The sequence below is a fragment of the Elgaria multicarinata genome, chromosome 1, assembly GCF_023053635.1.
Source record: "Elgaria multicarinata webbii isolate HBS135686 ecotype San Diego chromosome 1, rElgMul1.1.pri, whole genome shotgun sequence".
In the NCBI taxonomy this organism is placed as follows: domain Eukaryota; kingdom Metazoa; phylum Chordata; class Lepidosauria; order Squamata; family Anguidae; genus Elgaria; species Elgaria multicarinata.
Genome location: NC_086171.1, coordinates 159,920,092 through 159,934,950, shown reverse-complemented (window position 1 = coordinate 159,934,950; position 14,859 = coordinate 159,920,092). Strand labels below are relative to the sequence as shown.

At 43.7% G+C, this 14,859-nt stretch overlaps 2 protein-coding genes across 2 annotated transcripts in view; one reads left to right on the top strand and one right to left on the bottom strand.

Moving 5' to 3' along the window:
* Positions 1–2,162: 2,162 nt before the first annotated feature.
* On the top strand, positions 2,163–8,930 carry LOC134393799 (armadillo repeat-containing protein 12-like). The gene is made up of 6 exons (XM_063118900.1): positions 2,163–2,609; positions 3,576–3,724; positions 5,495–5,629; positions 6,714–6,887; positions 7,031–7,102; positions 8,514–8,930. Exons 1-6 carry the CDS (start codon positions 2,468–2,470, stop codon positions 8,865–8,867), a joined length of 1,026 nt encoding a protein of 341 aa, XP_062974970.1. The 5' UTR covers positions 2,163–2,467; the 3' UTR covers positions 8,868–8,930.
* A 3,365-nt stretch (positions 8,931–12,295) lies between these two features.
* The window catches only part of BRPF3 (bromodomain and PHD finger containing 3), a 35,649-nt gene continuing 33,085 nt past the window's right edge, over positions 12,296–14,859 (bottom strand). The window contains exon 13 of the mRNA XM_063140871.1: positions 12,296–14,803. Coding sequence (XP_062996941.1) covers positions 14,620–14,803 — 184 coding nt within the window. The 3' untranslated portion in view covers positions 12,296–14,619. The remainder of the gene's footprint in view (positions 14,804–14,859) is intronic.

Sequence of the window (14,859 nt, the reverse complement as noted above, 5' to 3'; positions counted from 1 at the left end):
TGCATCCTTTCAGGAACAGTTCAAGGGACTGCACATAAAGCCCTAAATAGCCCAACATACCGAACTGCCTCTTCTATTATAGCCTGTTGTAATGTCTAACTTTGGGTGAGATCGCCCTCTTGAGGCTACTGTCCTCCTTGCATCAAGTAAGAGAAAAGTTTTAGCATGCGGGGAAAACATTCTCATTAGAACACGCGCACCCTCCTCCCTGGAGATTTCTGTAAGTCTGGTTTTGGGATCGAAGTGAGTGGTGAGGTTTTGGTTTTCTCTTGTTTTAAAGCCTTGGTTAAGCCCTAGCTGTTTCTACTAAGTTTTCAACTAGATATTTGATATTTGCTTTGTGTCCTTGAGATGGTGCAAGGCCTTCCATTTGAATAAAGAAAAGGACCGTCATGAGAGCCTACCCACAACTTGCTATTTCCTGTAGCTTTTCAAAATATGCACATGCTCTTTTTGCTTGTGTGTAGAGTGACCATATGAAAAGGAGGACAGGGCTTCTGCGTCTTTAACAGTTGCATAGAAAAGGGAATTTCAGCAGGTGTCATTTGTATGCATGCAGCACCTGGTGAAATTCCCTCTTCATCACAACTGTTAATACTGCAGGAGCCCTGCCCTCTTTTGTATTTGGTCACTCTACAAAAGAAAGACAGGGCTCCTGCAGCTTTAACTGTTGTGATGAAGAGGGGATTTCACCAGGTGCTGCATGCCTACAAATGACACCTGCTGAAATTCCCTTTTCTATGCAACTGTTAAAGATGCAGGAGCCCTGTCCTCCTTTTCATATGGTCACCCTACTTGTGTGTGCACATGGTCACTTACGTAAAATGCACCTTTTAAAAAAGGGAGCAAGAAATGGCACAGATTAGCATGGTATTTGCATATGCTAATTTATATCTCGACATGCACATTGAGAAAGAATTACTATAAATTAATTAGAGATGCAGTACATCTCACCATAGTTGGGAAGACTGCATCAGCTGCTAACCATTGATGGGCAACTCCAAGGTCCCTGCTTCTCTCCCTTCGTAGGATTCTTTAAACTTGGCTTAGACTGGGCAGCGCTTCAAGTAGAAGATGCCGTCCAATAGAGGACTGTCCTCTGTAAAGTGGAACACATGCCCCGCCTAGTTCAGTTGAGTAATACCACTAGAAAAAAAATTAAAATCCGATCCCAAATACTTCCTTCCTATCAATGAACTGCTTCAGTAGAAGTTAGGAAGAGGGGCAAAGTTTGATCTGCTCCATGAGCGGATAAGCAGCAGAGGCTATCATAAGACTCCTGAGTATTCAGGTTGTGAGGACAGAGTCGAAGAATAACAGCCTCATGCCAAGAAATAACAAAAAGATGACATGGGAAGAAAAGTAGTAGCTCTTGGAAGAAGGGGCCTTTCAATTAGCTAGTCTGGATGCAACCCAATCTTGCATGTGCATACAAAATAGCCCTAAATTCTGCTATTTCTGGAAAAAATAATCTGCATCTGGAAGGAAAGGCTGTGTTTTAGCTGTGGAGAAGGGCAAAACAGCGCCTCCATTAGGCCAATTTGGGTCCTACACGTCCCAGGAAATGGTACACGAAATGGGATTTATGATATTTGCAGACATATCCAGTAAGTTTTTGTGCTGGTAAATAAATGCTAGATAGGTAAGACTGGTCTGCTAGTGTCAGCCGCCCACGACAGAGCTGCAATGTGTTATATACCACACTGGTGCCCCCAGGAAGATTATTGCTGTTGTCGGTAGGATATAGTATACTGTATATAACATACATGGCCAATAGCCCTGCTGGATGAGAATTATGGGTGTTCCAATCCAAAACATCTGGAGGGCACCTGATTTATAAAGGCTGGTCTACTAAAATTGGCCCTCCCCTCCCCACCTTCTTTTACAGGTGAGCTGATACTGCTGTAAACCTAGTTAACACTGAGTGTTGTGAAGTAGCTGAAGAAAACTTGCACTGCTTGCCTGGCATGGCGCAGAAGTTGGCTGGTGGCTGCCCACCTCCATCCCAAGCTAAGTACAGAAAGTGGGCAAGTTCGAGCCCCCTGCACAGTTGGAGTTAAGCTAGTTCGTACGATCAACCCATCATCAACAAACCATGGATTGCTAGTGAGTGTGCGAGCGTGCACGTTTGGTGCCTCTGCCTATTTTACACATGAAAACAAAGGAAGAGTGATTTATTGCACTGATTCCATCAATGAACCTGGGGATCTTGACTTGCATTCGTCCTGCTTTCTGCAGCTACTGGGATGGTGTGTCATAGATGATGGAGAGGCTCAAGGGTGACAAAGCGTGAGACATCCGGCCTTGATAAGCCTCGTGGGACTCAAGCCTCATGTCATAGATGTCATGATGGAACCTGGTGACGTCACAAACCATATGGTGAGCAGTTTAGTGTTTCCATTGGAAAGCTTGCTTGAGGTCAGGATCCAGGCCTCGAGCTGCATCCCTTGGTGTCCAAGGCGAGGAGATGAAGTATTCAGAGCTGGTAACACCTAAAAACGTGGTGTCTGCAGCTACAGGAGCTGGTGCAATCTTCCTGGTGGCCAAGACCATCATGGCAGTGATCAAGTGCCCTCCCTATAACCCACGGCCACTTACCTTAGTGACCAGTGAGTGAACATGGGGAGTCAGAGAAATGGTGAAGCATTCCCATTGCTTTTTACTGTATTTTGGGAGTGGTCATTGCCATGCAACAAGCTATTCAGATGTGGCTGTAGCCACGTGTAGGATTCCATGTGGCCCTGGCTGAGCCAAACCAAGAGCATAGAGGGAACTGGTCTTTTGGATATGCTCTAAATCAGCCTTCCCAAGCTGTTACTCTCCAGATGTTTTGGACTTTAACTCCCATCAGCCCCAGCCAGTATGGCTAGTGGGCAGGGATTCTGGGGGTTGTAGTCCAAAATATCTGGAGGGCACCAGGTTGAGGAATGCTTCTCCAAATGAATATGTGGGAATAACATATACCTTTGCCGAATTACAGATTTCACAGTGCCATGTGCCGTATTTCACAGCGCCATGTGGTGTTTATCAGCCATAAATCAGGCTCTTGGATACCTACCAAAGTTTGATTCAGCTCAGACAAGAAGTGCTACACCTTTTCCGCACCCAGATTGGGCCAAAAGAAATTCACACTGTCTGCCACGAAGGGATATTCTTGTGATTCCTTATATTAGCATCACTGTCCTATGCATTCCGACACAGTCTCTGCTGTGTTCTTTGACATACTGAGTTGTTTCAGAGTCTGCAATGCTTACTGTTCATGTGCTGAGTGTAGACATCACAGTTTTTATCTAACTCTTTGGGATGAAGTGATTAGCTTAATGACCTGTGAAGTGCTGTGAATTCAATATCAGATAGCTCCAAGTATCTGTCAGGGTCCTCCTTTTGAGATGCCGAACTTGGAGAGAGAACACTTTGTTGATCTATCAAAAATATTGCCTTTGCAGAAGACACACTGGCAAAATGTATTGGGCATTTTCATTCAGTCTAGTGCATTCTCCATTCAACAGTGGTTTTAAGGCACATTGTCACTTCTGCCTTTCTTGGGGCTGCCCTCCTTTCCTTTTTGTTTTTAGGACTTTCCCAGGCCCACCATAGTAAAATTATGATGGATTCTGGAGAACTCAGGGGACTCTTGGCCTCCCTCAGTCTGAGGCTAGATGACTACTCCAAGAATATGGTACTCCATGGCATCACACGATGTGTTTATCTACTGGATACAGAGGTAAGAGTCCAGAATTGCAAAATGTACAGTACACTTGTGGAAGAGGAACCCAAAGGTAATCAGAGATGGGTAGGATAGCTATGTAACAAGGTATCGTGGACCAGGACTGAAGCCCTCATCCTCAGAGGACCCTGATTCTCTATAGGACCCAGTTCCCAGAACGTTTTCAGGGGTTGGCTCCCTTGCATCTAAAGGAGGTCACCTTGCCATCTTTGGACACCGAGGACTCCAGCCATGAGGACATTATGTGCCACAGCCATTCTCACATTGTCATAGCTGGAGGCTGCTAAAACATACCAGGGCACTTTAAGAGATAAAGGCTAAATGAGGAGGTAGAGCCAACCAGCCTAAAGGAAGCCAGACTCTTATTTGAGGCTGTTTTATCTGCTCCTTGTTGGAGCCAACATACAGGTCACTGTGGCGTTACACCCCACAAGTCAGTTCCCAAATGTATGTCTGCAGTTTGTAAGTCTGTGGTGAGTTTAGAATGTTGGCCTGAGTGGGTGGAGTTAGAATGTCTTGGGAGGGGGAGGAGTGATATATAACGGAATGACTGAGGGGATTGTGAGGGACTTGTTAGGTACTCTTAGAGTCTTTAGTGCTCTCTGTGTTTAGGGTACTTAAGTTCTGGGAAATTTGAGGGTCAGTGTAGAGAGTGGTGTCTTTGGAGTGTGGTGTGCATGTAGATGATGTATAATAATCAATACTTATTAATAGTATTAATCAGTTCAATCAGTTCAAGATTGATTGTGTGAGAAAAAGGAAAGCGCATATGTGAATAAGTGAAAGGATTGGATGAAAGATTTCAAAAAGGTTTTTAAATGTTTTATTTGAAACAAAACTTGTGAACTTTTAAAAATATTTTTTAATTATTTTGTTTTTAACTACCATAAAAATCCCACGTGTCTGTTTGGCATTTATCGTCTAAGGTTTACACATTTAGCACCCACTCTGACAATAATTCACCTCAGCACGTATAACTCACAGTGTATTATTTTATATAGTGAAATCCTTCTCCATTTAACCCCTTTCTCCACATAGTTTGGAGGAAGGTGGTTTTTATCCCTCGCCTCAGGCGTATCAAGCGACATCAGCGCCTGTGTCGTGGCAGTCACCTGTCTGACTTCCAGCCCCAGCCCCTTTTGGAGCTTTCTGTGATACTGATCTGTTTCTGTCTGGTTTTCCTATGAAAAACTGACCAACTCAGTTCCCTGGTAAACTTCTGACTCCCTAGTTGAAACCTGGAATCCAAATGACAGCAACACCCAGCAATGTGAAGTCCTCCCTCTAGGTGAGGCAGCACAAGGGCATTGACAGGATCCCTGGCCTGAAATGGTACACAATGTATTCTGACCAATACTATTCCTGATGGTAGTAGACCTTTAACTTCTTCTTTTTTACTAGCAGGGACTTCTTTTTTTTACTAGCAGCTAACCTCTCTTTGGGGTGAGCTGCAATCTTAACAGTAGTTGGCAGGGGAGGGGGGTATGGATTTTCCAAGCAACAAACCTATTGTTGAATGCAAAGTATTTTCAGGTGGTTTGGTCTTGAATGGGCAATTATCACCCAGTAGCTTTAGAAAAGACCTGCTCCTGATGGGGATGGGAACTGCTAGAACTGGCTTGTTGATGTGGATCAGCACAACAGGCTGCATTTTTGGTCTTTCTTTGTGGATGTGGAAATGGGGACTGTCATGATGAGTGCCTGCTCTTTAAAATATACAATTATACCAATGCACACACCCTAACTTTGCATGCTCTGCTTTTCCAGGCATCTGCGTGTACCTATGAGGACATCAAACTAGTGGCATCATTCCTGGATGATCCAGATGTGGGCATCAAGATTCAGACTCTGCATGCCCTCAAGGCCTTCACTGGCATCTGGAAGTTTAGAATTAAAATTCAGGTGATACTTGGCACTCACATCTTGTCTCAGACAAAAATAAATCCTATAATCATCTTTACAAAGTTATCATGCAGCTTCAGATTTCATGTTGAAGTGCTCCTCTGGCCACTGGCTCTGTCTCAGCAGTTTTACCCAGTGGGGATGCTGCCATGTGGGTGAACCCTCCTCTCACACCCATATCCCCCACTGTTATCTATGATCAGAAACAGTGAGAATTTCTCCGGGGGCTGGAACTTGGAATCCAAGTCCAACCACCTGAAGGAATCCAGGAAAGCTCTGTGGGCTGGATGGAGAACCTCTGTGGACAAGATTAGGCCCACACACCAGAGGTCCCCCTTCCCTGATGTGACACCTCTGTGCCAGGCTTCATGCATCAAATCAGGACTGATCCACACATGCATGTTTGCCATTTGGCATCATTCCCTTAATCATCTTCTGATGGCTCACAACAGACCATATGAACTGGCTCCATTGAAAAGCCATGAATCTCAGATGATGGAGGGGGCCTCTGCCTGGGGGATAGGGCCTGTGATGGCTCTTTGAGGCATCCAAGCAAAGTAATCACTTTCTCTGTATATATGGAAGGGCAACCCAACCTTTCACTTTACCAAGGGCTGTTAGCACGTGAAATTCCTGTGCAGTAAAATAATTGCAAGGTGACATTTGCCTTTCATCTTTGGACGATTCACTCTAAATATCCCTGTTTTACCTAGTGAGATTTGAGATTTCCCATGTTTGACATGTCTTTTGTTTCATGTCTTTGTTTTCTAAGATGTCCAGACTTCAAGAATTATTAAATGTGCCTTCCAGGTAGAATTCACAGTGTGTCTGAAACGTTGAGGAATAACACTTAGCATTTTAAACTGACGTGATAATCTTTCCTTGGGAACCATTTAAAAATAACCACCAGCATGAAAATCAAGGTTCATAGAATCATGGAGCTGGAAGATTCTCAAGAAGCCAAAAGCTGTGCAACAGCCCAATTTCCATACAACCCATTGTTGTTAATCACCATATGGAATCCAGACAGTTCTGGCCTTTGGTTTATATTACAACCATAAAATCTGCTTTGCTTTTTTTGCAGGAGTTTATCCCTAAAGTTCTTGAAACAATCACCAGTATATGGGACAACGATGTCCACGTTGCTGGACTGAGGTTACTGAATGGGTTGGCATTGCCGGATCACACGCATGCGCTGCTGAAAAAGCGCATGCCAGGCTTAATGGAGATTCTGCAGATGGGGAACAACTTGACCCAGGTAGTAAGGCTCCTGTCCTAATCCCACCCCACAGCCAAAACCTTGGAAATATCATTGCGACATTATGTGGAAGCCATTACAGAGAGACACCCCCCACCCCTACCTGTATAGTTGATTATTTGCTCTGTTTTTTGTCTATTCAGGTGCAGGTTCTGAAATACCTGAGCATGCTAGCCCAGAAAGAAGATCTGTTATTTGACATCATGAATTGCCAGGTAAGAACTTACTTACTTCCTCCACCTAGAAAAGGAACAAAAGGCATGAGAAGAGGGCAAAACCACTAGTCCACTGCAGCTTAGGGGGGTCAGACCCAAGCATAGATCCTTCCTGCTGCCTGGGAAGTTTTCCTTCTTCTTCGTGGTCTCTGTGCATCACACTATGGCCTCTGCGCTGGCGCAGAGCTCTGCCTCGGAAAATCTTCTCTAGCTGAGAATCGTTAATTTTGGCGGGAACCCTCCCCCGCCGTCCACTGCGCATGCACGCGCACGTTCCCACCTCCCTCTCAGTTCCTTTGCGACCGCCGTAGCTGGTGCCTCATAAAGAGTTCGTCTCATCTTCAAAGATTGAGTAGCTGAGTTAATCTTCTTCGTTATTCTTCTTCGTTATCTCAACTTCCTCTGTCTTTCTTTTTCGTATATCTATATCTATATCTATCTATCTATCTATATTATATAAAACTTACTTTTTCTCTATAACTTTGTATGGCCCTTAAGGCTCCATTCCGCAAGTACGTCCGCTGTGGCAGCAAACTCCCTGCAGCAGACAGGCATTCACTCTGTCTACTGTATCTCGATGAGTCACACGTAGTGGAGATGTGCCATCATTGCCAGTCATTTTCTAGGCAAACGAGGAGGCATAGGTCAGACCGACTCAAGGCTAAACTCTGGAAACAAACAGTGCAACGAGCCGATAGACCTAAAACTATGGCTGCTATTTTGACTGCAGCTCCACAATCTTCGACGTCGACAGACCCCTCGACGTCGACATTACACGCCGAACCCTCGACATCGACCCAATCTCTGACAGTATCAACAGCAAAGAAAATAGCAAAGAAAGCAAAGAAAGCTAAATCGCCTCCCGCCACTCATGATAAAAAGAAGAAAAAGAGGCCAGGAGCCGCAAAACCCGGCCCACTTGTGCCACGCCCAGCTATCATAATAGAGAGTTCCAACCTGGCAGAATTTCCGGCAGTTGAACTACTCTCCATGACATTGGAGGGTGAAATCAGAGAACCCCGACTGTCAGGGATATCCCTAACGCAAAGGGACCCTCCCACACCGTCCACTGTAGACGTCCACCGTCCACATGCTTGCGCACACTGTCCACTATGCACGAGCATGCGCAGTGGACGGTGGGGTAGGGTTCCTGCCAAAATTAACGATTCTCAGCTAGAGAAGATTTTCTGAGGCAGAGCTCAGCGCCAGCGCAGAGCCCATAGTGTGACTGCACAGATGACCACTCAAAGAACTACAGTTACAGGTAAGCAACCTGCATTTATAGAAGACTCTGTAGTCACTCTCAAAAGAAACGGAAGTCCGCTAGCCACAAGGACAGGGCACTCATGCCTAAGCCAACTGTCCCATCCTCGTTTTGAAGACTAAACCAACTACCCTGCCTCTCTTTAAGGTGTACCCTGAATTCCTCAACCTTTTCCAACCTTCCCAGCCTGGGAACCTGCTCTCTGAGCTGCTGGTGTTCGTGGAACGACTTTGTGAGGGCCGCTTGACTCCCCACTACCAGTCGGTGCATTGGCAGTACAATGAGTCGTCCCTTCATGAGGTCCTCTTTGGAGATGACTCCCGCCTTGCCGACTGCCTTCTCTCCCTCATCATTCACCCTGAGGAAGGGGTGCAGATCCAGGCCTGCAGGGTCATCCTGAAACTCCAGCTGAACGAGGAAGGAGAGATTGCTCGCATCCGCCACTCGGACCCCATCTTCAGCAGCTTCTTCAGTGACTCCTTTATTGAATCCACGTGTTAAACCCTTGCAGAATTTAAGAGAATTAAATTATTTAAACCAGAACCATCATGGGAAACTAGTAAGTTTGGGGGAGAAATTGTGTGGTGTGACGCAGTGCACACCAGTGGAAATAGTCTTTTACCAGGACATCAGTTGTCCCTGACCTAAGCTCTTCTCAATGTGGTGGTGTCCAGATTAGTCTGTAGCAGATTATTTTATTGTAAAGGCTAGTGTTCTGCAGCCAGAAGACGGGCTGAATAGTCTGTTAGTCCCTCTACACCAGTAGTCGACTTACACCGGGAGTGGAAAGACTTCAGGTTTGTCAGATCTACTTCGTTCTTTATTCAAAGCTCAAGAAACACTAGGGACAGGATAACCAACAATTTTCAAGCTCACTTAAATTCTCCAAAAATCACTTCAAAGCTAGTTTTGGTTTGCTCTCATTTTCCACCTTTTTTTCTGTTCCTGTTTTTCTCTTCCTGTTTGAACAGGAAAAAATACATATCTATGTACATATTTTTCAAAAGGACACACTTTCCCCCATTGACTAAGCATGAACATGTACATTTTTTTCTGAAAAATTTGCATTTCAAAGTGTGTGCGCGCACGCACATACATATATATATATATATATATATATATATATATATATATATATATTCAAACATGACTGCCAATTCGGGAATTTGCAAACATTTCTTGGGGTAAAAGTGCTCCAACTTGTATTTGGGATTGTGAAAAAGTCACCTTCCACGGTTTACAAACAGAAACAAAATTCTTACATGCTTCTATGAACTACAGCCAGGAGCAAAACACATTCACTTACCAAAGCACAAGTTACCTTAAATGTTTCTTTTTTGACTAGTATAGGACACCTATCCAGATTGTGGCCTTACCATGGAGAGTAGAGGGCTTTAACCCTTTGCCGCCGCCGCCGCCACCCCCCCCCCCATGCCTCGTTCCAGAGCGGAATCCCCATGCCTGCAATTTATATTGAAAATAGCAATCTATTAAAGCAAATAGATCGCTGTTCAGCAATATATATATCACAGGTGTGGGCCACCTGGTCCACATTGGGACTGTAGTGAGGGGGGAAAGGGTTAAAGGCCCCCTACCCCTAAGTTTGGGTCCTGATCAAGATCAGAGGCTCTGCACTTACTGTTGAGGAAAAAAGGAGGAAAAACATCACCACTAGCTACAGCTTTAAAGTAATGTGAACTTTGAGCCAGAGAATGAAAGAAGAGGGTGCCTCTGAACACAGACATTTGTTTTCAATAACGGAACAGAACTGAGTGCATAGTCCTTTCACGCAAGAGTCCACTTCTGGTTATCCCAAGTTTTCTTCATTTCAGCAGTTGAGGTTAAGGCAGGAGAGTCATTTTGTTGCTGCTGTTGTTAAACTGGGAATCAGAAACCCTTGCTGGTCTTCTGCAAATCACCCAAAGATCTACCAGTAGATTCTGATCTACCTTCTGCCCAACTGACTTGCACTTCTGCAGCATTGTTGTAACTACGCCAGCATTATATACTCAGCCAGTACAAAAGTTGAAGGGAAGGGGGGTGGGTGGGGAAATACCATTAACAAAAGGCACAGACTGGAACAACAGCCACACTCCCAGTATCCATGGCAACATCACCAGTGCCCACCTATCACAGGCCAGCACAGCCGCAACATCCCCATGTTAGGCAGCCACAGGAGCCCATCCACTCATGGAAATAGGAAGATGCTCCCATAAAAATAGTGAAGGGGTGAGGTTGCTCCCTCATGCTGACTGCCAGCATAAGCCAGAATATGAGCTGGCCATGATGTCCGGCCTTAATGATGACTGCCAGGATCTAGGTGGGAATGCAATGTTAAGTCTTCTAGCTGTCTTACAAAGAGGCGAGTCAGCAGCCAATGTCAGTGATTCAGGCAGCTTACGTTATCCTTTCAATGGGGTCCGGAACATCCAGCTGCACCTTGTTGCTCCCCACAGTGATGGAGGAGAGACGCTCAAGGGGAGAGGGTCTCAAGTAGTGACAGTCTGCATGAATCCTTGAAACTGGGCAGGGATCCATCCCCACCTGTGTTGGGGGTAGGGTTGAAGGCTGGAGGAGATAATCCAAAAAGGAAAAAAGGGAGGTCAAGCAAGCTTACAGAGTTCAATGAAGATTCTGTTTCTCTGTCACTGGGCAAAGTGATTCAGGAAGGCAGGGATGCGGCTCCCCTAGGAGGTGTGATGTCAAGAAACCTGACTCAGTTTCCTGTTCCATGGGGAGCCTTCCTATTGCAACTAATCTAGAATGCCCTCAAAGCAGAAGAGTAGAAACACCTTTCCAATCAAAGGGTTTGGGTTAGACAGCTAAGAAAAAAGCCACTGCAATACTAACAACATTCCGTCCAGTTAAGCCGAAGCAGCACATGTGCCCTATTCTTCTTAGCTCTTAGGGCCAATTCATGCAACCCAAATGAAACCTTTGCAATGTATGTCGTGTAGATTCATGCTGCATTTCACATAGGCAGAAGTAGTAGTGTGGTTACTACTGTATATGCCAAATTTGTGAACGAGTTTGCTAGTCAGCCAGGTTCAAGGTATTATTGCCATATAAAGCCCTATACAACTTAGGACCAAGTTACCTGAAAGATTGTCTCTCCTTATATAGATCCATTAGCCCACCACAATCTTCAGGGGAGGCCTTGTTGTTTGGGCCGCATTCTGGAGAGTACTATCTGGCAATGGGCCTTCTCAGTAGTGGGACCCTCTCACTGGAATGATGTCCCCCTATCAGTACATCAGTCACCAACAGTCAAAGTCATGTGCTTTTAACAATTAATTTAAAAATTACTTGTTTATCCCAGGTTTTTTTTTTCAACCATTAACTTGTCTAAATGCTGTTGTGCTTTTATAATGAAAGTCTTTTATAATTTATTGTAAACTGCTTTGGGATTTTTAAAATGGGAAGCAATATACCCTAAAATAAAAGTAATAAATAATCTGATTCAAATGAATCGTGGATGTTCTCCTATGCTTGGGGAGAAAGATATGTTGTGGGTAACATTGCACTAGAAACAGAGGGTGCCAACCCATATGTTCCACAGCAGCCAGAGAGTCCATCTTTTAAAACATTAAAGAAGTACAATTGTGGTGGTGGTGGTGGTGGTGGTAGGGATCCCATACACACAACTTCACAGACTGAAGTTTCACACTACAGATGTTTTCCTGGTGTACGAGTTCAATGCCTTCCCATTTTTAAAATCCCCACCTCCCCCATACTAGCCCTGAGATGTCCCACCTACCTGTACTTTTCAATCTTTGAACACTGCCATGTATGGAACTCAAATACAATGAGGAAAAAGACATTCCAAGACTAAATATTTTGGAGCTTATGAAAATTGGCAAAATATTACATTTTAGAGTCCAAATGTCAACCAAAGGATCCCACCCAGATTAAGGCAATTCAATCAGACATTTTACATTAGAACATTTATTTCTCAGAGAGAAAATATAGCTTCAAACAGTCAGATTATAGTAGGTAAAATTAGCATTTTTTTCTTTACAAGCATAGAATTTTATTACCTCTTATACCATCTGATATAAACAGTTCTAGAAAGCAAATAAACTCACTTTCTACAATAAATAGAGCCATCTGTGCTTTACAGCAGACTGACAAGTCACGTTTAGGTCCCATAGCAACAGCAGGATATTAGCCAATTCAAATCTTTAAAATGTAATTTTAAAAAAATGAAAAGTAAAATGCAAGATCTTAAAACAGTTATACATAGGTCACAAGTCCACAGCTGAACTACAACCTGGGAAAAGTGTATGTTGCTTTAAATTAATGACACCGTGTGCATACAAAGACCCAGCAACGCAACTGAGGAGTTAAGAATGGTAACAATTGGCCTGAATAATTTAGAATATTATTTTACAACTATGTACACAAGTTCCTTCCATAGCCACACTCTTCAGGTATTATTAACTAGTTTAAAAAAGATTCCTCTTCATCTTCTTTATGTTACAGATATTTTCCATAAAGTGTGGTTTTATGTCCCAATATATAAGACGTGGTGCTTCTTTAAAAAAGTAGACCACATACAAATGGCAGTGATTTTCTCCAATTAACATTTTGTTCCACAATCTCTTTAGTATGAAAAAATAAAACAATAAAAAATACTGAGTTTAAAAGGGGGGAAATGATATCTTCAAATTACAATCTTGCTCTGCACCTTTGGTTTGCAACACTTAAAAAGAAAAGACAACAAAATCTAGATAAATCAAACTTCAAATCTAACTGCTTTTTCAGCTTGCACACTTCAGCTCTCCCTGTTTTCTCAGCACATGCAAGTTTTAAAAAAATAGGATCCTCTGAAGAGTTGTGCTCTATTCTTAACAGTTCCTAATAACGGAAGTTCACCGAGCACAAAAGCCAATGGTGAAATATTTATGGGATAGCTAAGGGTGAAAGTGCAATGCGTTCTGGTGAGCAAGAAGATAAGACACCATTTTGATTCAACCCAAAACGAAATGGGGTGATTTTCCAGGATAAAGAGGAACTGTGGTTTGACATGGATATCCTGATCCAAAGCTGCACACTGTACATATGGCACTCTATGCAAGCAGGTAAGAAGCTGGTGAAAGCGCTCCATGTGCAGTGAGCAGCACAATGGCCCAACTCCAAGTAGAGGTGGAGCGCATATGGAAACAGGTTGCTATACATACTGTGCCCCCTCTACCTCGGCAATAGGCTGCTTCCGTGTCCAGCAATCATGCAGACTTATGGGTCGGTGTTTTCCCAAGTACTGAAATGAATGAGGCAGCACTTAGACAGAACTCGGTTCGTACCGCCTTGGATTGGGGCAACAGGACCAAACGTTTTCAAAACCACAAAAGGTTGTATTTTCTTCATGACTTCATAAACCTCAGTATCAAATATTCTTCTAGCAGGTTGGGTGCTTTCTAAAAGAACTTTTACAACATCGTTCTGTTCCTGTTCCAATAATGTATTAACTGGACGTTGAAATGTAAAAACTACTTCATAAATGTAATCACACAAATCATTTTACAAGTAATTTCTTCTTCATATTTAAAGCTCTGTGCATGTAAATGTGCATAAGGGAATAGGGGAAATTTCACCAAAATATCATCTCTTTTTTGTTTGTTTGTCGGTAAGTTCTAACATAAAAACAGACATAAACCCAGGTATGAGATTTCTAGACTAGGCCGTAAATGTTATAATGCAGCAGGGGCAAACGAGTGCTTTTAAAAATAACATGAAAAAGGAGGATGAATATTACTGTAAATTTGGCACACAAGAGTCATCAAGAGGATACTGGGTTATTTATAGTAGTGGCAGGCTCCAGAGAATTCTTCAGGACTAGCTGAAGATTGAAAACACAAGAGTCTTGCGGGGCTTCCAGTCCAATCAGCAAATTAGCTCTGCTTCTCATGTCTAAGATTCTGCCAAGGCCACGGCATTGCAGTGCAGCTGCTCCTGACATCGTCTTGCCAGTCAGAGCATTCCATTACTTCCTCTCCTGCTGGCTCTTCAGTGATACATATTCAGAAAGAACCCAGGCAGGTGTTTTGGCACATATCAGGTACTTTACAGGAGCTTTCCCAACTGCTAGGAATAGTGCTTCTCTGCTTTGAACACAAAACAGAGCAGTCACACCTTCCTCCAGGAAAGGGAGGAAATCCCACACTGTTCAGTGTACACCAAGACCCACTGAGCCTATAGATGCAGACATAATCTCCAGGGAAAGTAGGAAGGGCAGAGCAGGCTTTATCAGCCCCTACAGATAATTTGGTGTGACAAAAGGATGGTCTCCCCGAACCCGACTCATATGGATCATGGCCCGGTCATATGCAACCTGGACAGACTTGCGAATGCTGGTTTTCCGTCCCTCCATCATCTTTAATTTATCCACTGTGTCATCTACTCCAAGGGGAAGAACCTTTTCCCGTGGAAGCCACTGCCTGCAGTTCAAGAGCAATGATACAGAGAAAAGTTATTTAGGGAGAGTATAAAGAAA

Coding starts and splice junctions, on each gene's coding strand:
- LOC134393799 (XM_063118900.1), top strand. CDS start 2,468: ATGAAGTATTCAGAGCTGGTAACACCTAAAAACGTGGTGTCTGCAGCT. Junction 3,725..5,494: donor TTTATCTACTGGATACAGAG/GTAAGAGTCCAG, acceptor CTGCTTTTCCAG/GCATCTGCGTGTACCTATGA. Junction 6,888..7,030: donor TGGGGAACAACTTGACCCAG/GTAGTAAGGCTC, acceptor TTGTCTATTCAG/GTGCAGGTTCTGAAATACCT.